General features: G+C 52.3%; 1 protein-coding gene across 4 annotated transcripts in view; it reads right to left on the bottom strand.

Moving 5' to 3' along the window:
* The window catches only part of GNAO1 (G protein subunit alpha o1), a 146,918-nt gene that overhangs the window by 32,894 nt on the left and 92,530 nt on the right, over positions 1 to 21,494 (bottom strand). For 2 of the 4 annotated variants that reach the window (XM_074152094.1, XM_074152093.1), the window contains one exon: positions 5,882 to 5,978. In XM_074152094.1, coding sequence (XP_074008195.1) covers positions 5,882 to 5,978 — 97 coding nt within the window. Of the gene's footprint in view, positions 1 to 5,881; positions 6,043 to 21,494 lie in introns of all 4 variants that reach the window. The other 2 variants (XM_074152092.1, XM_074152091.1) reach the window with 2 other exon arrangements.

The following is a 21,494-nucleotide window of genomic DNA, read 5'->3' on the forward strand; positions in this document are numbered from 1 at the left end:
TGTCTTATGATGGGGCTGCAGACCTTGGCTCCCCCTGCTTGTGAGTGAGTTTTCTGGTGAGGAAGCTCAGTCCTCACGCTCTCCCGGCAGCGTTTGGTGGAACAGGAAGGTGGGCATTGCTTAACACCCACCTTCACGGTGCCGCGACATGGTCTGCGCCCTGCTTTGGGCCAACAGAGGCAGGCCCTGGAGAGATTGCACCAGGTCTCCAGGTGGGTGAAGACTGGGGATGAGATGCTGATTACAAAGACAACGTCTTTCCTGTTGTCCCCTTCCTCCAGCTCGCACACAGCCCTCGCTGTAGCCATAGAACGAGAGCGATTCCTTAATTTATGAGGGTAACAACGAAGCCTGAGAGCTCTGCCAAGCCCTGCCAGGCTCCAGCAGGCTGATGCTCAGCCCGTCCCCGTCCCCCCCACCTCACACTGACCAGACACAGCCCCATCCAGACCCGGTACCAGCAGACGTGGCAGAGCTGCTCCTCCCGGAAAACCTATTTGCATCTCATTTGTGGGAAGAGAGCAAGGCTGGCGATTCCAGTCACCCAGTCTGGCCTTTATGAGCTGCTTTGTTTCGCTTATCGCAGGGGGAACTTAATTATTCAAAGCTGGTGGGCATATTTACTTACAGGGGCAAATTAAACCATAAATTCAGACAAATGTAGCTACGTCTCCGCTTGTGATGTATTTTTCCCTTTCTGCTCTATTGGTGCTTGGGCTCCAAGACACAAAGGTGGGTTGTTCAATAAACAGCACAACGCAGGTCACCCCAATTAATTGGATTGTTCCATTTATGCTGCTCCTCCATCCAATTAAATGCAAGGGAGTGCAAGTGACAGGCACGAGTTAGATGGGCGCGCAGAAAACCATATTCTAATGCAAAAGCTGTGGTGAGAAAATGGAACCTACACACCTGATGGGAATATTAATGCGAAACCTTGACCTATAATTTTTCTTTCTTCAGTTGGAGAGAGCCAGCAACAATTGCAGCTCATTAAAACAGACCATGTCCTGACAGCCATGCATAATGCCCACGTCCCGCAAGAACCATCATCTAAACATTTGCCTTGCTGGCTTTGCTGTTGAGATGATGGGGCTTGTGGGATGTTGGCATCACCCTAGCGCTGCATGCTCCTGCTTGGCTTGGAACGGGAGCCTGCAGCCAACCCTAAAGACCCCTTCTGCCTTTTAAACCCAGCGTCACGAGAGAAAGAGCGAGGGGGGAAAAAAACCGAATGGCAAACCCCTAAGTCCCGGTTTGGATTAAACCTCTGGAGTTCATTGGGACCATCCCCTTGTTCAAAGCAGGGCCAACTTCAAAGTCAAATTCCATTTGAAAGTCAGCTCAGGTGCCTCAGTGCTGAGTATTGCCAAGGACGGAGATTTCACAGCCCCTCTGTGCAGCCCGTTCCAATGCTGCCTTGTCAGGGCTCGGTCTGGAAGCCGTTCACCACATCACAACAACATCTGGCTCTACTTTCCTGACTGTTCTCTCGATGCAAAGTGTGTGTTGGCAGTCGGGACGCAGTGAGTATCAGCAGGGAAGGTGAAACCATCATGCAAAGACAATTCCTTTGCAAGGAAAAGAGATCAGAAACCAGTCCCCCGTGAGACAGGGTGAGAAGGAAGGCACCGCGGTATTTTACTCTGAGTTTGGTGCTGCTTTTCTATAAGTCCCTGCCAGAGGAGTTCTTGACGACGGAGCGACCAAAGCGTGGTCCAGCTTGGGCTGGGTATTTGGCACAGACCTCTGAGATGTCAGCTGTGGCAGAGCAGCAGACACAATTGCATCTCTGTTTCTCCACTGCGCAGTGAGGTCTGAATCCCTCTCCGGAGGCACCTCTCCCTCCCTTCGCTCCCTATGGAGAAAGCCAAAGGCAACAAGCTTCCTACCCCCGACACCTCTGATACGTGTGAAGATGGATGGGTTGAATGCAGGCCTAAAATATTTTACATTTTCTCGGTCGTTTCACAGCCCTGGCGTTATCAAATGATCTTTCAGTGTACTTGGAAGCAGGAGGAGAATAACTTGAGAAAGGATTCTGGCTTTTTTGTCTCTGTGTACTTGCAAGCTGCCTCTGCCTACACATCTTGCAGGGCCTGTGCCTGTTTGGATAGACACGCGGTGCTCGTGCGGATGCTCCGTCTGCTCCATTCCCCCCCTTCCCCCGGTGAAATTTGGGGGCCGTTCAAAGCACTTCCCCATCCATCCCCGGGAGGTTAAGATCAAACTTGCCCTGTGCGCTGGACTCCACTGACCAGGCTAGTCAGGAACTCGAGGCTAGGAAACACGAGACACTTTTAAAATCTCAACAAAAGTAGGAGATTAAGGAAACCAGCTGGAAACCTCTATTCTGCTGATTTTGAAAGCAAAATGTGGGTCACAGATGTGCTTCCACAGACAGAAACCGGCTGGAGAAGAAAAAGACATCAGCAGTGCCCAGACTCTTTGATGATCAGAGGTAGATTTAGCTCCTAGGCACGGAGACAAGAAAGGAAGAGGAGACAAAGTAGGAATAAAAACATAATCAGGAGATTAGGAATGTGGAACTCAATCCACCCGTAAATTTGCCTTAAGGAACGATGGAAAAATGGAGTAATGAAAACAGATGAAACCAACTGCTCCATCTTACTCTCCTCCCTTTTCTTGCTGTCCTTACTGTTTTCCTTTTTGCTGTCCAAAACACAGGAGGCCCCTTAAAGTACCTCCCCTCTTCCTCGGTCATGTTTTTTTCCTTGGGAAAAGTGCTGTTTTCTACTGTTCCTTTGCGGTAGCTATGAAATCCTTGCTAAGGACAGGCTGACTTCAGAGCCAAAAGAAGCAAAGCTGTGCAGGGAAGCCCACACCATCAGGCAGGCACGCATGGGAGAGGAGAAAGCGATGCGCTCCTGCCCATCTCTGGTGGGAGAGAAGAGCTGTTACGCGCTTCTTGTTTAGGCTAATAGAAAATATTAAATCTATTTTCGGTGGGATTAACAATAGATTAATAAGAGCCATGCTGCTAGCTCTCGCAGGCTGTTGATTAGCCTGGGACTTGGTCTCCCAGGGGCCCTAACAGAAGGCCTCTTGTTTGAGCCATTCAAAAAAGCTGAAGGCAAAGCACTGGAAGAGCCACGCAGGACAACGGCAGCACTGACTGGGAGAAGCCCAAGTGGTGGTGGTTCCTTAGAAATAGCCAGGCAGCGGAGGGGGGCTTCTGAAAAACCATTCAGGGGTGGCTTCTCCGGGCTAGGGGAAGTGCCCCAGAAGCACTCCTGAAGGTCCCACCTCTGCTGGCCACATAAGGACCTGGTCGCACGGTGCCTTGGGGCTTTGCGACACGTGCCATGGATTGCAGTCTCTGACTCCTGCAGAGAAGCTCCCTCCTGCCAGCAGAGCACCAGTCCCTACGGCTTAACAGCAAGAGAAGCCTGAAATAGGAGAGATGGTAGCACAGTTCACTGCCCATCACTGTCTGAATTTCAAACTTTGGGGAACTTCAGATTCAGTTCTTGTCTGGAATTTATTTTTCTCCACCCTAACAAAAACACATTTTGTAGTTGCTAGTGTTTTAAATCCAATATCAGTGTCAATAAAGATAAGTCCTTTCCCAGAGGAGGGAAAAAATAGAAAACTGCCTCAAATCTTTCGCTCATGCAGAAGAAAACAACCCCAAAGCATTGAAGGATTAAATGAAAAATATGCCTCTTTTCACTGGGTGTCCACTGGGTGTGAATAAGTGCCAACTGAGCTCTCACTTGCATCACCATCTGGTGCGATGGCACCAGGGCCTTGAGGTGCAGCAGGACGTGCTACAGTGCCCTCCCCTGTGACAGCATCTCTGCTCCTGGCGACGGAGCCACCAGAGGCTCCCAAACGGCAGCAGGTCCCTAAACGCCAAGGACTTTGTCATCTTCATTTTGGCCATCTGACCTAGCCCAGAGGAACCAAGTGTCCAGCCCCAGCACGACTCACAGCATGGCCAAGGAGAGAGGCAGCACAGCCCATCCCACAGCCCGAGCAGCATCTCGCATCCTCCTCCGGATGCAAGAGATTTTGTCAAAGCCACCGAAATTCATTTTTTTTTCCGGGCTGCAACCACACGTTGATATTGCTGTGAATACCAGGGCACAGAGCCTCTTCAGCTGACGCCTAGAAACCGCTCATGGTTTCAGAGCTCTGGCTGATGAATCGCCCAGCAGCCGGTCGCATTGAGGGGGCTACGCTTATTATTTTCAACTGCTATCTTGCATGGAAGGAAAATCAAAATACTTTCCTCAAGGTAATTGGCTCTAAAACAATTGAAGAATTTTTCCACAAGGATGTAATGCAATTAGGACTGCGTTTCATATAATTTATATCTCTCTAAAGGTACGCTTTTGCCATCAGACCCTTCTTTTGTTAAAAGAAAAAAAAAAAGAAAAGAAAAGAAAAAAGAAAAGAAAAAAAGAAATCGCTGGCAAGAGAAGGCTGATTTTGGTATTACAGGCAAACAAATATAGATGAGACGCGGATGTCCTCCTAGTAGTGATTAAAAGGCAGCATAATGTCAGGATCATCACTGAGCTGTAGTCGCTCGTGGTGAGAAATGGTTGGGTAGGACGCTGTGACACCAACCGCACATCTGCAGGCTTCCCGTTCGGTTTTCAGTCCGTGCCAAGTGATGTGTCATCACTCGCCTTCTGCTGCGGCACCGCAAGAGCAGAAATAATCCCGCGGTCCCCAACCTGCCCTGCCAGCTTGGATGGAGGAGCTGGAGCGGGCTGGGGATGAGCAGGCCCACCACACGGAACAAAACCACCAGCCACGCCGGTGGCTCGGGTCTGTGTTTTGATAGATATCCAGGAAAACTCCAAGCAGAGATGCCAGACAACCCAAACAGGCAATAACAGCTCCAGAAGTGCGTGAGTCAGCTGGAGAACTTGTTGACTCGGGATATCGTGAAAGCCAAAAGCATGGACGTAGCATCCCCTGTCACCATCTGGGGAAGCCTCTACTTCCCCGACTACGGGAAGGTCCAAGGGTATAAACTGGGAAAAGGAACACTCTGTGCTTGCTTGTTCCTTAGGCTCCTACTCAACCATGTTTTAGTCACTACTGCCCAAGGGGGCACTCACTGCTGTCCAAGGGGACATTCTGCCTGACTGCAATAGCATAGAAACTATGGGATGAAAAGCTTTAGCCTCCTTACCTAGGTGGAGGGAAACAGATTGGGTGGATTATCCAATTAAATGGAGGGATTAGGAATGGGTCTAAACCGAAACTGGGGAAGGACTCGATGTTTCTTCAGAGCCAGAGCAGCTGTTGACGGGTAAATGTCCTGTCCTTATGACGGGATGAACCAAAGCCGTGGATTCAGACAACCACCACCAAAAAAAACCAACCCCTGGATGTGGTCCCTAATGGCAGAGATGCCACCGACCGTATTATGAGAATAACACAACTCTGCTGTAGAAGCAAAGCGGCCCTTTACCCTTGGCTGCAATCCAGCCGCTTGTCAGTACAGCGCAGGACTGTCAGAAACGCCAACCCAAGAGCTCTACGAGCCGGTTCCTCACACCCTTCTGTCATCTATCAGACCAACGAGGAAGCCACCAGCCACCTCCAGGGGTTGGGCTGCCTCTGCTCACTAGATCCCTCTTTGTAGAAACCTACTGTTGGGAGCAGTTTGGGAACCTGGCCCCGAGGTGACGGACCTGACCCCCCACTCTCCCCAGAGGGGACACAAATGTCCTGCCTGATCCTTTCTGCCTGGCAGCAGCCTGTGAGACAAGGTGCACCCCAGCCTTTAAGCAGAACCATGTTCAGATCCACTGCTATGAGGTCAGTAACTTTAGATAGAACTTTAACAAGCCCAAATGCAACTTCTTAACACAAAAGACGATGGGACGGGGATACTCACTATTGGGCCGAGTCGTTAAGTTGATATTCCCGGGAACGGTTGAAGCATTCTTGGATCCCGGAGTCTGCCCAGAGTCTCATCATAGCTGACAGCAGCTCTGGAGAGAAGGGCTCTGTGTCCTCCATCCGACTTACGACATCGCAGACCATCTTGGCATCAGCCTGCGGAGCAGAGAAACAAGAGGTCACACAGACGCTCATGGCAGAATCGGGAGCCAGAGCTTTCGGAAACAGCTCACCAAACCGTCAGGAGCCAAGAGGCTGCGTTTCTTGGGAACGGGGCTTTAGGATCCGCAGCGGACGATCCAGCAGAAAGGGCAAAAAGGAGGATGGAGCAAGGAAGCCGCACGGGGAGAGGTTATTTATTTGTGCAATTTGCCTCACGTCAACACATATTTCTGCTCGGCACACAAACCAGGCAGCACTGCCCGTATGTGGAGCTTCTTGGGAACATCCATACACGTACAAATACGTTTTAAATCGTTAGCAAAGTGATGCCTATCCTGCAACGGTACCCGTTTTAACTGAGAGCGTAACCTGGCTGAAGCCAGGGCGGTTTGTATCAGAAAGCACTGCAGAAAGGTTCCAGAAACAATTTTTTTTTAACTATTTTTTTTCAGATGATGGTTTATTGCTTTTCCTGAATTCTTGTTCTTTGCTCCGAGCCCCTGCCACAGGGGTTAATTCCTGCTAACACAGCCCACCTTGGCCGGCTGTCGCGCTTTGTGACTCGGAGGGAGAGGAATCTCCTGCGGTTCAGGAGGATGGCAGCGAGGGCAGGGCCAGCTGGCCCTTTTCCCACGGAACCTTTTTTTTATTCTTTCTTGGTGAGAAAAATGTGATTCTCTGGAACTGCAGCTTTTCCCGGAGGATAGCGTTCGGACACAACTCAGGTCCGGAGGATGTCTCAGATTTAGGATGGGAACATCTAGACAGCCTTGGAATAGCCCACAGTGGCCAGTGCCTCACTCATTTGTGAATCAGGAACCTGAAGAGGTTGTGCTTTCCACCAGCCAGCGAGCAAACAATGCCAGGAGAATTCATAGAACCATGGAATGGTTTGGGATGGAAGAGAACTTAAAGTCCATCCAGTGCCACCCCCTGCCCTGGACAGGGACACCTCCCAACAGACCACGTTGCTCCAAGCCCCCCCATCCAACCTGGCCTTGAACCCCTCCAGGGATGGGGCAGCCACAGCTTCTCTGGGCAACCTGGGCCAGGCTCTCACCACCCTCACAGCAAAGAAGTTCTTCCCCACATCTCATCTCCATCTCCCCTCTTTCAGTGTCAAACCCTTCCCCCTCCTCCTATGGCTCCCCTCCCTCATCCAGAGTCCCTCCCCAGCTTTCCTGGAGCCCCTTGAGGGACTGGAAGGGGCTCTAAGGTCTCCCCGGAGCCTTCTCTTCTCCAGGCTGAACCCCCCCAACTCTCTCAGCCTGTCCTCACAGCAGAGGGGCTCCAGCCCTCCCAGCATCTCCGTGGCCTCCTCTGGCCCTGCTCCAACAGGTCCATGTCCTTCTGCTGTTGGGTGGCCCCAGAGCTGGAGGCAGCACTGCAGGGGGGTCTCCCCAGAGCGGAGCAGAGGGGATCATGGCATTTTTTTGAACACTGAAATTCTTGAAAAGTTGCAGGACACCAAACTGCTGGCACTGGAGACTGAAGCTGCTGCAGATTTCAAGGCTCAGAGGAAGCCTCAAGTGCCCTGAACATCCCATCTTTACAAACTGCAGAAATCTCACTGCCGTATGGAGACACCATCCCATAAAACTTAATGGGGTGGAGTTTCTATGCTTTGAAGACTTTATGAACATAAAGTCTTTCTTACAGAATACTTCATATTTTAGTGCCCAGGAGTCCCCCCAGCCCTCTGTGCAGCCTCTGCTCATTTCTGAGAAATAGTATTGGTGACTCACATCTCAAAACCAAGACAAACGAAGAACCTTGAAGAGTTCAGTTAATTTCAAAAGCTTGTTTTCTGCCCCGGAGAGCTTCGTGAGCTCAGTGAATATTCATAAATCATCAGTATGGTTTGCCTGCCCTACTGGAGCTGTAATTCCCCTCTTTTCACGGACTCTAAATGACACAAAACCTGCTAACGGCCAGCCCGCTCGGGGCTGAGGTCCGGTGTGGGCCCATTATCTGTGCATGCGTGGTGCAGAAAAAGCTTCCCATGCTTTTAGTCAGGTAGGAGGGAGGTCTTCCCTACGTTATCCTGACTACTGGGTGGGGGATGACAATAGGAGTAAGTCACAGATCTGCCCATCTGTGATGGCGAAGCACATTTGAAGCCCTCCAGGGATTTATGGGATTTAAGCCCCAAGGCGGGAGGCTTTGAGCAGAAGACACAGACGAAGAGCGATGATGGGGCAGAATGGGAGTGACCAGGGACAGGCATCTCTGGCCGTGGTTATCGGGTCTGCTTGGGCCAGAAGCGGGACTGAGCTCGTAGGGCAGGGGATTGCTGTGGTAGATAGAATCATAGAATCGTCCAGGTTGGAAGAGACCCTTGGGATGATCGAGTCCAACCATCTACCCTACACTACAAAGTTCTCCCCTACACCATATCCCCCAACACCACATCTAAACATCTCTTAAACACATCCAGGGATGGTGACTCAACCACCTCCCTGGGCAGCCTGTTCCAACGCCCGACCACTCTTTCTGTGAAAAATTCTTTCCTAATGTTCAGTCTAAACCTACCCTGTTGGAGCTTGAAGCCATTCCCTCTCGTTCTGTCATTAGTTACCTGTGCGAAGAGACCAGCACCAACCTCTCTACAGTGTCCTTTCAAGTAGTTGTAGAGAGTGATGAGGTCTCCCCTCAGCCTCCTCTTCCTCTGCAGGAAGATGCTCCTCTGCAGTCACCGGGGGTCCCTTTTGGGGACGGGAGAGGTTGTCCTCCCGCAGGGCAGGGCAGCCCAGAGGTGACAGAGGCTCGAGGGGCTTGTAGGAAAGTTTACTGCTCCCGGTGAACGGTCATAAAAATATCCCAGACTTAGTTTTATTTTGCAGAGTGAACCACTGAACCCTCATCTTTATAGACCCAGAAAAAGTAGGTGAAGCGAGTATTTTTAAAAATACTCCTCCCCCTGCCAAGGATGAAGGCCCTCTGTCAAGGAGCATGGGGCCATCCAGGAGTTCAGGCATTTGTTAGATAATTTAACGAGCAATTAAGGCTCCAAGAAGAGCAGATACCCCTTTCTTTTCTCACTCTCCAGGCTGCATCTCAAGCTGGGAATGACATTAAAATCTCCAGCCCCCCCTGGGCCCAGCAGGTAGGTTTTTAAATACTGCCTGATTGACTTTTTCCCTTCCCGCCTCCCCCGGGTCTGGCGCTCCCGATTTTCCCCCGAGGTGAGAGGAGCCGAGCCTCCTGCCATGCTCTGCCTTTCTACCCAAGCCAGCAATTAAATAAAGCAAAACAAAACAGACCAACCAGCCCCCCCCTCCCGCCCCTTACCCCACCTCCCCCCACCTTGCAGTTCCCATCCGACGGGGTTTTCGTTAATGAATATCACGGTGGTATTTCAGCTGCCTCGGGAGCTAAAAATAAGCAGCGCTCTGCCCCTGGGATTGCTGGAAGGAGCCACAGAATGGTGCAGGGATTCTTCTCTTGCTGCTGCCAGCTTCTCTGTCTCCCGTCCCCTCGGCACAAGTTGGCTGGGAGGGGGGCAAGGGGTTGGACCGGTCTCCTTCAGGTTGGTTCTCACCCAGCAGGAGCATCCCACCCCATCCCCGCAGCTTTCCCCTGCATCCCGCTGCCGCTTCCCAATGGCCAGAATTTTCCGTAGCGGGTCAAACCCTAGCCCCACAGCTTGCCTTTGGGTTGTTGGGTATCGAGAGGGGGATTTGTTCAGCTCTGTGTCACCCCTGAACATGTCCACCTACAGCAGGAGAACTGGAGCTGGGCTTGGGGTAACAGCTGGGCTCAGAAACCCCGGGGTGCTTCAACTAAAGATTCAGGCTTTAGCCTCCAAGCTATAAGGACCAAATAACCCTTTATTAAAGAACAAAGCCCCGCACCAGCCGGGGAACGGAGAGGGCTCTGCAGGGCTGGCGCAGGGTGGGATTTTACAGCAAAATGACATCCAGAGGGAGATATGAAGGAGAAGGTTGTAGACCAGGCAGGACGTCAGCGAGTCTCCTTCCCAACCCTGGGCCGTGTGTCTACCTTCGCACCAGCCACGCGGTGTAAATCCAGCTCACAAGGGGATCTGTTCTCTCACTTACCCTGGACACAACCGCGGCTATTTAATTGTCTCCCATATGTCACTGTCACCAAGCACGCAGGCGGCGCTCAGCAAGCAAACTTGTGACTTTGCTTGCAACAGCCAGGCAGCCCAATTAATCTGTTACCTCCCTGGTAGGGAGAGGGGCTCTTCCTAGCAGCCTGACACCACTGCCGGTCATCTCCGTCTCTGCAAGCTAGTTATTCTTCATCATGCAGACACAGATCACCCCTAACGGTTCGTTCCTCACCACCAGCCACGATCTGTGCCCATGAAGGTACCAGGGTAAATCCTGGCTCTGATCCTTTGAAGTTGCCTGGATGTTAAGGGACTTTTTTTGTTCGTTTTTTTTTCTTTTTTTTCTTCAGAAAGGATTAGTTTTCTGGAAGGAGAGAGTTTAAGGGAAAGGCAAAGCCTCATATGAACTATGTGGTACAAATCTGCTATAGAGCTGCACTGACTGACACCCACAGGAGAGCTGACCCAGCGTGTCAAACTGCACCGTGCTTCCCTTTTGGTGGACTGAATCCCAGTAAATATCATTTTTTTGCTGGTTATTTGCTCCGATTAATCATATACTTGTCACTCAGCCTATCTCGAAGGTTAACACTGGGACAATTCCCTTTGGTGGCTGGTTGTACCCAAAGCTGCATCTCAGAGCATCTCAGAACATCCACGGGGTGGGGGGAAAGTCAAGCACTGCATTTTGCTGGCGGCACGGGGCAAACCAGAGGCACAGCACTAGGTACCAGCAAGCCAACCTCGTGTAACCTACTCCACAGCTGAAAAGGGTAGGGGCCATTACCAGCCAGGAACCTGGGGGGAAAATGATGTCTTGAAAGCATCCAGCATCCACAAAGGACGTCCCTGTGGAGGCGGACCTTCTTGGAGGACCCAGATCCTGACCTCAGGTACGTGCCTCTGCTACTTCAGCGAGACACCGGGTCCCGTAACTTGGGGGCAGAACACGGCTCATAAGCTGAAAACCTCCTCCTCCTCCTTGAGCATCTCGGGAACCTGCACCCTGCTTCACAGCTGAAGCGTGGCTGCATCACAGCAAAAGCCAGTTATTTTCACAGCTTTTGCAGCCTGAATGGGTTCTGGGAACAAAGCAGAGCTGGTGAATACGCCTCTTCCAGAGACATCCAGGGCCCAGCTCCAAGTCCACGGGAGTTTTTGTAGACGCTGAATAAATAGCTACTCGTATGACTCTCCCCCTCGCTCGCCCTCTCCTTCTCACACATCTGTGTTTCAGAGCTGACCTCCGAATACGTGGAAATCTGTCTGGCATGGAGCAGCTGCTGTGCGTAGCAGCAGAGACAACCTTCTCCCTTCCTCCTCCACTCTTCCATCCACCTTCAGAACATCTAACCGAGGCCTCCCGCCCCTGCTTGGCATTTGGCTTGCTGGGCATGCCATCTGAGAGACCCTGGAAGGCTCTGAGCTAGTCCAATAACTCTCTAGTGAGAGCGTATTTTATCCAAATCTATCCTTTGGAGAACGCCACGAGGTGGGCACCCGAACTCCATCCCTTTTGTCTGCCCTCCTTAGTCAACGGTGGGTCTGGAAAGCTCCTGACACAGATCCCAGCGGTCTGGGAAAGAGGGATTTACGCCAATGCAAAGCTCAGCGTAGTGCTCTCCAGCGACCGGCATCACGCAGCAAAGCTAAGCCTAGCAAATTAAGTCAGAGATGGTTGGCTCTCCACAGCATCACGCTGGCCGCCTTCTGCCCCTGCTCGTGCAAAAGAGCCCGCAGAAAGGCTGGTTGACTCGAGTACAGCGCCGAAGGGCTGCTGGCTGTCTGTCTGCGGGCAGAGAGACTGTTTTCTGCGGAAAACATAACCCGACGGCCAGATCCCTGCTCCCGAGGTTGTGCTGGCTGCCTGGCAATTAGCAAAGCCCTGGTTCTCATACCCTTCTGGAGCCAAGACGGTCCCACCACCTCTGACTGTCTTGGCCAAACAACTACTGTGCAGCTGGTACTCGGTCTCAGGTCTCTGTCCTGAAACCTCGTTACTGCTGTGCTTTCTGTCTGCTGCTTCCTATCTGGGGAGACATTGAGCAGGACCGATATTAGAGATTATTACGGCTCTAAAGCAGGCCAATTGGTTTCTGTTTGGTACCGCTTTTATTCCTACCCGTTCTGTAAGATGCTGCAGCTGAGCAAATAAAACCTGCTAGCCCTCACGTGGGTACAAACTTCTTTTCCCCTCCTGCAACGCACATACAATAATAATCCCTGTTTGCTTGGGCTACTGACTATCTGGCAATCCAGGGACTGGATAATGCACAGACTAAGACCTTGGGCTACCACCGTGGTAAGAGTTCCTACAGCCCTACGTTCCTGGAGGAAATAGCGCTTCCCTCACCATAGAGGTGGGAAAAACCCACCACCCGACAACACAGAACTCAGCCTGCAAGAGGGACGACACTGACGGGCAAGGCATTTCCCAAATTTGCTTTGTTCTAGCAAAGCTGTTCTTGGGGAGCTCTGAAGGGCTCCTGAGCTGAGCAAGACAAACATGGTGGGTAGCTGGCCTGATTCTTCCAAGCAAGGACGGGAAAGCCAAAAAGCATGTGTTAAATGGTCTCAAAATAAGTCCTGACCTATTCCAGCTGCAATAGAAGGTGAGAAAACGGCACTCTGTCTGTCCCAGTCACTTCTAATTCAAGAAGATGGCATCCCTGAGAGACGGAGAGCCTCCAGCAGCATCCCTCCAAGGGCAGGATGCTTGGAGGGGTCCTGTGTCCTGCCAGCATCGAGCCAGAGGGCTGGGTGCGGGACCCCCTCGCTGGGGGCTCCCAGGCCATGCAAGGCACAGGCAACGCTGCCTGCCGGGGAGGGGACCAGAGGGAGTCACAGAAGGGGGACATCAGCCGCACGGCTCCATGCTCTGCAGGGGAAGCGCTCTGCCGCGGTGCCGGGGAGGAGGCTGGAAGCACGTAAAGGCGAGAGAACAAAATCCTTGCAGCCCCCTGCCCTTCTCCTCTCTGTAAAACCCTCTCTGCTGGGTAAAAGCCCACGAAATGCCCGTGGCTCTGGAGCCTTTGGGTGGCGGTGGGCAGCCAGGATGTGCCCGATACCCCACAGCGGCGGGGAAGCTGCGGCGGCTCCGGGCGTTTGTAAAAGAAATGGCTATTTTACGGCCATTGCAAAGCAGACGAGCTGAGCTGGAGTGACGGTGAGTCTCTGGGATCCCCCTCCAGGCTTGGGAATTTTCAGGGGCTTCAGCCTGCACACCTTCCCCGCTTCAAACGTCTTGAAGATTTTCCACACCAGAATCCCTCCGGGTGGCTGCCCTAAGGGTGGCGGGGCAGAGGGGACAGGGTTTCCTTCCAAGCTTTCCCACCGCAAGGGGGTAAAACGGGCTTTGTCCTTGGAACAGAAAAGGAAACCAGCCCCAATGGTGGGAGCATTCCCAGCACAAAGCCGGAGTTTTTTTAACCTCTCTGGCTAAATGCCGCTCGTGTATGATGATTTATAGGGCAGTGCCTTCCTGCTGGGAAGCCGTGCAGCGCTGGAACCTAGTAATTAGTTTAATGCTCAGAGCTTGATGCTGAACGGTGGGTGCTAATCTCCCCTCAACAATTAATCTCGCAGATTTATCAGTGCCTCGTACGAGGAAGGACTAAGGCTGTGGGTTACAGTCATCTGTCCCTGAAGAAAGCGGCGCTGTTTCTATCAGAAAAGAGCCCTGTTTTGTTTTATGGTACTGTTTTACACGGTGATCTGTGCTGAAGATATATATTTAGAGGACAAAGGGGAAAGGAAAAAAAAAAAACCCACCCCAAACTTGCTAAATTTCAGCTCCCTGTTGCCTCTTCTCTGCTCTGCAACCCATAATTGGGGTATCCGGGAAGGGATTTCTTCCTGCTCTCCACTGAAACAGCTACAGCAGACGGCGGGTTTGGTGTCCATACCCAGGGCTTCTCCCTGGCAGGGTGTCTCCACGTTATTTCCTGCACCGCTGATGGGAGAGCGGGTATCACAGCAGCCAAGTAACACCGCATTTTCCACTTGGCGGCAGAACGGCAAAATTAGGTGGTGTGAAAAATCAGCTTGCATCGAACACGTTCCCCTGCATTCTTCTGTGAACCCAAAATCCACCCCCCACCCCCCACCCCTAAAAAAAATTCATTTCACATCCAGCCAAAGCGCTTGCCTTGAGCCCTACACCTCAATGCCTCTCCTGGGGCGAGGGGCCCAAACCTGGACACAGCCCATGCTGGCACCGGGGTTTAAGAGCTCTCCTAAATATTAACTAACAGGTCTCAGGAGGCGTCCTATCAACGCCGTGAAGGGGATGGGCTGGAAGGAGACGTGATTCACTGCGTGGCTGGCTAGCAAAGTTTTGCCCGTGACTACTTATTACTGCAACCTTCGTTTAGCTTCCCCCCCCCCCCCCCCCTTTTAATTTCCAGCGAACCCTCCCTCTGCGGGGAGGAGGAGGATTTCGAAGAGGTGGAGGAGCGTTTGGCCAAGGTCCTGCTGGGAGTGGGAGCTGCCTCCGACGGGGCAGAGGGTGAGAAGTGGCTGCTCGAGGTGTCCGTGGCTGCCTAGAAGGAGCCCTGGAGTTCAGAGCAGATAAAAAGACAAATTTGTCCTTAAATCTCTCCCGAGCTGCTGTATTTCCAGCAAAATCAAAAACTGGGTGCTTGTAACGGGCTCGGAGGAGCTCTTCCTTTGATCAGCAGGGATTATAGAGACTAACCCCGGCAAGTTCCTCCATACCGGAGCTGAGGTGCTTCACACACTAACAGATTTGCTGATGTGTTGTTTCGGGTTGCTGCAGGGAAAAACTGTCCCACGTTTTCCTTACGACAGGGCCAAGGAAGTTGCCCAAGCCTTTGGTGATGTGAAGATGGGAGGAAGAAGGAGAGGAGGAAGAGGAGAGAGGGGGGAATCTGGTGGGCTGGGTGTGAGCATCGCCGTGGCCGGGGAAGCTGCTCTCGGGGCTACCCACGGGAACTTTCTTTTATTAACTGCTCTTTTCAGAGAGAGCGGATAAACGGGACCCCAGGTGCAGCATTAGATGACAGGATAGTCTGCAAAATAAGAGGCTGGCAGAGAAATGTCTTTATAATGGCTTTACAAGGATAGGCAGAAATAGGCTGGAGGCCCGGAAGAAATGTTTGATGCCATTGTGTGTATTTATTATTTATTCTTCTGGCACAAATATAGCATCAAAGAACGTGGAAAACAAAAAAGCCCGTAAACTGCTGTAGCTGGATTAGTCCTACATCTCTGTAACCATGGCATCACATAGTATTGACAAGGAAAATCGGCAACAATGGGAAAAAAAGAGCGCCCGGCGTGTATGTGTGACACTCGCGAGGGTGAGGCAGCCTTCCTCGCTTCGGTGAGGATGCACCAGAAGGGAGAAGAAAATCTGCGAGCATCTTGCTAGCCTGGGCATCTGTGAGCCTCGGCTCTGGTGGAAAATACCACAAAACAGTGAAATTGCTCCCTTGCGTGCGATCCTCCGTGAGACATATGGGGAATATAGGGTGGATCCCCTCCCCAAAAACATTTTGCTGCCGTTGCAGAGCCACACAAACCGGCGGGGGTGGCAGCAGCCCGTAGCCGAGGATGGAAATAGCTGTGAAATCTCAAGCATCGTGGTCGAACCTCTCCGTGGCTGCGACCCTGCGGGTGTGACGCTGCCAGTCTCCCAGGCCCATCCTATTCCAGCCCTTTCCATCCTTCCCCTCTCCTTGTGCCAGCCTCCCCGGCTCTGCGAGCCCCGGCTGCCGCGGCTGGAAACCCTCCCTCGTGGCTGTACGGAGCAGAGGACCACGTTGACATGAGCAATAAGGCACAGGCTTCACACTGTACTGATTATTTTTTTTGGAAAATAACATATATTCCCTTTTTTTTCTGGAATGCTTTTGCTGGCTTGGAAATATTTCAAGTGCCAGCAGGGGATTAGGGAGCTTCTTTTAATCAGCTTTTGTTTTGTTTCTTTTTTTTTTTCTTTTTTTTTTTTTTAAACGTCTTTGCAGAAGAAGGAGTAAAAGCCTACTCCGAAATGTTCTCCCTGGAGGAATCAGGACTTGGCCTCTGGGAAAGGGAGAAGGGGAACAGGGCAGCCCCTTGCCTCCCTCCCGCCGAGCCCCCTTGCAGAAGGGCTCAGGCAGACTGGGGGCAGGAGGAGCTGGAGGGCTCCAGCTGGGGGCAAACCTCAGCCTGGGAGGTGGGGGGGGGTGTCTGTTGATGCCACCCCTCACTCGCCCTGCAGCAAATTGCCATTAAAACCTTGGAGTGAAGACTTTCACAGTCCTCTGATGGGTCTGGCAACCTGGGTCTGGCAACCTGGTTTCCTCTAAAACAAGCAGACCGGGCCAATAGCCACCCACGTACATCTCGGCAGCAGTCCCTCCGTGGCACCGCCAGAAAGCCAGCCAACCCCCCCGAACCCAAAGGCCTGCCATCCCGAGTTCCTCCTCTCTTTTCCCTTCTCCTTGGGTTTTTCCTCTCCCGGCGCTTCTCCCTCTCCCCGTTGCTGCTGCGGCTCTGCCCCCGGCACAGCCCTGCCTGCGCAGCTCTCTCCGGAGATGCCATTTCTCTCGCAGCCCGTGGTGCATTGCAATAAAAAAAAAAAAAAAAAAAAAAAAATAAAAATATATCCCCGGCGGAGCGAGCGATGCCAGGAAGACGCTCGCCTGCCCTCCACCTCCCAGGGCTACTTTCTGCTTTGGCTACGAGCCTGCTGCATCTTTGTGCGGTTAATAAAAATAACCCAAAAAGTACTCGGGAGCAGACAGAGCAATCCCAGAGACTCCAAACATCTAAGGGGCTTTGTTTCCAAGGCAACATCTTGTCTCCTAGCTGCAAAAGGCCACGGGAATGAAGGCAGCCTATGGAAAATGAATAGCTCAATGACAACAACAACAACAAAAAAATCTGCTGGGGAGCGTATCGGGGAGGGAGGGGGTGTCGTTGGGGGGGGGGCAGGAAAGAGCAGGAGCTGAGCAAGCCAGGGCTAGCTGCACCGAGCATGCAAAGGGACAGGGGGGGCAATTTATCTCATGAGAAGCAGGGTCCTGCCCCCATTGAAATGCATAGCACCACTTCCAACCACTTAATGGGAGCAGGGGAGCTTGCACAAATCGGCTATTCTTTTCTTTTCCCCCTTTTTATTTTTTTTTTTTTTAAGCTAGAGTGTTTGAAGATCCGAGCCAGTTAAAAATAATCCATTGTCCAAGGCAGAGCCTTCCTGGGTCCCAGAAGCTTTTCAGCCAGGGCTGTAGCGCTATTGACTGGAACCCCCCCCCAGGTTCCCACTGCCGGAGCTGCCTCCATCCCTCCACCCCGCAGGGCAGGAGGTGCCAGAGCTCGGGAGCATCCCTCCGGCCCTTCCCATTATGAAAGAAACAAGTTTTCACTCTTTTTTTTTTTTTTTTTTTTAAGATTTCCAGAGCTGTGCAGTATGTGAGTATCTGTCTGCAAGCCACGCTGCGGAATCAGGATTTTTCGCTACGGCTGGGAAGGATGGTTTTGGTATTACGACCTTTCGAGGTCGCTGCTCAGATGGCAGACTTGGGGCTTCAGGAAATCAAAGACCCCTCTGCCTTCCAGGTCCCACCAGTGACGCCCCTGGCCCCTGCCTGAGGGCAGGCGAGCAGGTCCGTGGCTCCACCGTGGTGCTATTTGACGTGCAGGTGGCCCTTACCAAAGTGACTGACGCAGTAAAACGCTCCCGAGATCATCTATGGGATTGATACCGGCTTGGGAGGCGAGAGCCTCCCCAGCACCAGCCAAGATGCTTGTCCTGCTCTTGCCTCTTTCCTCTCCCTCCCGTCCCATGGGAATGCCTGAAAGCTTTGGATCGTGAGCTGCTGGAGCTTTTCCTCCGTGCCCCAGGAGGCAGCATGGATGCCCTGGGAACGTGACAGGCGTTCCAGAGGGTCAGGAGCTCCTCTGGAGCTGGCTCCTCAGCAGCATGACCAACACGGAGCTCCGTCATGCCACGACCAGGCTCCCGACACAGCCCGGGTGTTTCCCTGGGGTGGCCAGGAGGGACGGGGGACATCGCTGTGCCGGTCTCTGCCCTGGGCTGGAGCCAGCCCTGAGGCTCGTGATCCCACTCTCCTTTTCCTCAGAGACTCTTTGGGACGATGAACAACTCGGCCATTAGATGTCCTGCCTGATGTTAAAACGTTTTATTTAACTGATGTCTTTCCATTGTACCTCCTTTGGATCGATGCCACGCGAGCCAGGGGTTTGCAGAGGGAGAGCTGCTGGGAAACGCTCCCCTTTTTTCGCACCCTGTGCTGCGAGCAGAGCAAATCCATCCACACGGATGAACGACCGCTATCTATTATTCATCTGGGCACGCCAAGCAGAGCTCTATGCGAGCAGGTTTTAAGAGGATGAGGTTTGCTTTTCTTCCCCCCCGCCTCTCCCCAATCCCGCTCCTTGAAATGGTTTTCATTTAGCTGAACTCCAGGGAATTCCTCTGAAATTGTCCCAGCAGAGCAAGGCTGCAATTTGCCCCCCCCCATCACCTCACGTGTCACTCTGCTCCCCCTCTTCCCAAAGCATAGTCGGCTTGGGCAAGCCATGACGACCGGGAGATCCTGGGGCTTGGGAATGGACCGGTAGGGATGAGACGTGAGTTTAAGAGTCGGGAAAGCATGGGACTTGGATGTTTGCATCAAAACCTGTACAGCCATTTTACCCTCTTGCCCCCGGTTCTTCCTTCTTACAAGTACCCACCATGTGTATCGCAACCTGGATAATTTTCTGCCCTGAACTCGTTTGCGGTGTTCCTGGATCACCTTCCACAGCCATAGCTTTCATCCTTACGTGGCTGAACTTCACTTCTACGTGAAATGATCCTCACAGACCACATCAAGTTTTCGTTTGAAAATACACTTTAAAAGTGCTCCGCTCCACTTCAACATAGAATCATAAGATGGTTTGGGTTGGAAGGGACCTTCAAGACCATCCAGTGCCATCCCCTGCCCTGGGCAGGGACACCTCCCAACAGACCAGGTTGCTCCAAGCCCCCTCCAACCTGGCCTTGAACCCCTCCAGGGATGGGGCAGCCACAGCTTCTCTGGGCAACCTGGGCCAGGCTCTCACCACCCATATATCGTGTGTTTTGTGCCACCTCTTGTAAAACTGGCTCTCAAAATAGTCCGTAGTATTAATACAGGGGTTGGGATTTTCCAAAGCACTGGGTATTGACCTACTCTGTTGCACATCGAGCTCGCCTGTAGATTGTTATCAACAGGGAACAAGGAACGTTCCTGAAAATCCCATCACTTGGACTTAACAACACAGAAAATAGACTTTGCAGGATACATTATTATTGGCTTGTTAAAAATTCTCACCTAGATGTCTTTAAAAATGCAGCTGCGCAGGTCATTAACGGCATCTGCATGGACAGACTTGTCATTATGTCTGAATGAATAAATACTATTGATTCGTAATGTAATAAATTTATAGAATAAATTAGAGCTAAAGTATAGCCAGCCAGGTGACCGGCTACCTCTGCAGAGTATTTGCTGGCTGGTTTCTTGTGTTGTTTTAGCTTTTTAAGGGCTGTGAACATAAGACAATGTGGCTGTTGCCCTCACAGAATCACAGAATCACATGGGGTTGGAAGGGACCTCTGGAGATCATCCAGTCCAACCCCCTGCCAAAGCAGGTCCACCCAGAGCAGGTCCCACAGGAACGTGTCCAGGCAGGTTTTGAATGTCTCCAGAGAAGGAGACTCCACCACCTCCCTGGGCAGCCTCTTCCAGGGCTCTGCCACCCTCACAGGAAAGAAGTTCCTCCTCATGTTTAGGTGGAACTTCTTATATTCAAGTTTGTGCCCATTTCCTCTTGTCCTGTCCCTGGGCACCACTGAAAAAAGACTGGCCCCATCCTCCTGACACCCTCCCTTTAAGTATTTATAGGCATTGATCAGATCCCCCCTCAGCCTTCTCTTCTCCAGACTAAAAAGACCCTCTAGACTAAAAAAGACCCTATTTAGACTGAAAAGACCCAGTCTTCTCTTCTCTAGACTAAAAAGACCCTCGGTCCCAATGCAGCCAGGTGCTGAGCACCCATCGAGCAGCCCGGGCTGCCCCGACCCTTTCTTGACAACCTGCCTGCCCCTTCATCTTCTGTGCCGCCCTTCTGCTTCCGATGGCTCCGCTCGCGACAGAATACACACACACACACACACACACAGAGGCTGGTTTCCAGACCCACCGCTCGGGGACAGACAACACGTGCTCACATCTCCTCCCCGGACCAAAACTGCCAAGCCTTCAACTTCCCTTTGAGCCAGTATCTTCAGAGCAACAGGTCAAGCTGGAAATGCATTTCCATTCCCTGCTTGCCTACCAGAAGAAAGCTCTGCGCTGCTCCTCGCGAGCCCCAGCGCTGGGTACCGAGGCCATTGATGGGGCAGTGGTACGTTCTCTCGTCCCTGCCAAAACCCCGCTCCCTCCTATTCAGCTTGACAAGACGTGAAGCCCCGGTGCTGCCAAGGAGCCTTTCAGCTGCCAAAGGAAAAGGAGCTAATCAAACCAGTGAAAAAGCCCCGGTGCCGGGCTCCCTTCCCAGCTCCAAGGCCGCGGATGCAAAACCCAACAATGTGCCCTTGTGGCCAAGAAGGCCAATGGCATCCTGGGGTGCGTCAGGAAGAATGTGACCAGCAGGTCGAGAGAGGTCATCCTCCCCCTCTGCTCTGCCCTGGGGAGGCCATATGTGGAGCAATGGGACCAGTTCTGGGCTCTCCAGTTCAAGAAGGACAGGGAACTGCTGGAGAGGGTACAGCAGAGGGCTACAAAGATGATGAGGGGCCTGGAGCATCTCTGCTATGAGGAGAGGCTGAGGGACTTGGGTCTTTTTAGTCTGGAGAAGAGAAGGCTGAGGGGGGATCTGATCAACGCTTATAAATACTTAAAGGGAGGGTGTCAGGAGGATGGGGCCGGTCTTTTTTCAGTGGTGCCCAGGGACAGGACAAGAGGAAATGGGCACAAACTTGAATATAAGAAGTTCCACCTAAACATGAGGAGGAACTTCTTTCCTGTGAGGGTGGCAGAGCCCTGGAAGAGGCTGCCCAGGGAGGTGGTGGAGTCTCCTTCTCTGGAGACATTCAAAACCCACCTGGACATGTTCCTGTGCAATCTGCTCTGGGTGGACCTGCTTTGACAGGGGGGTTGGACTGGATGATCTCCAGGGGTCCCTTCCAACCCCATATCATTCTGTGATTCTGTGAAAACCCACCAGCTGGACCCGAGGGGCTCCTGCTCTGCCCATCCCAGGCTGAGAGATGCAGGCTCTGCTGTTCCCCGTCCCCGTTCCTGCTGCCTCAGTTAGCCCACGTTGGAAAATCGCCGCATTGGTCCCTCTCAAGGCACGCCACGGCCCGTACTCCTTA

This window comes from Numenius arquata, chromosome 8 (assembly GCF_964106895.1).
Source record: "Numenius arquata chromosome 8, bNumArq3.hap1.1, whole genome shotgun sequence".
Taxonomy (NCBI): domain Eukaryota; kingdom Metazoa; phylum Chordata; class Aves; order Charadriiformes; family Scolopacidae; genus Numenius; species Numenius arquata.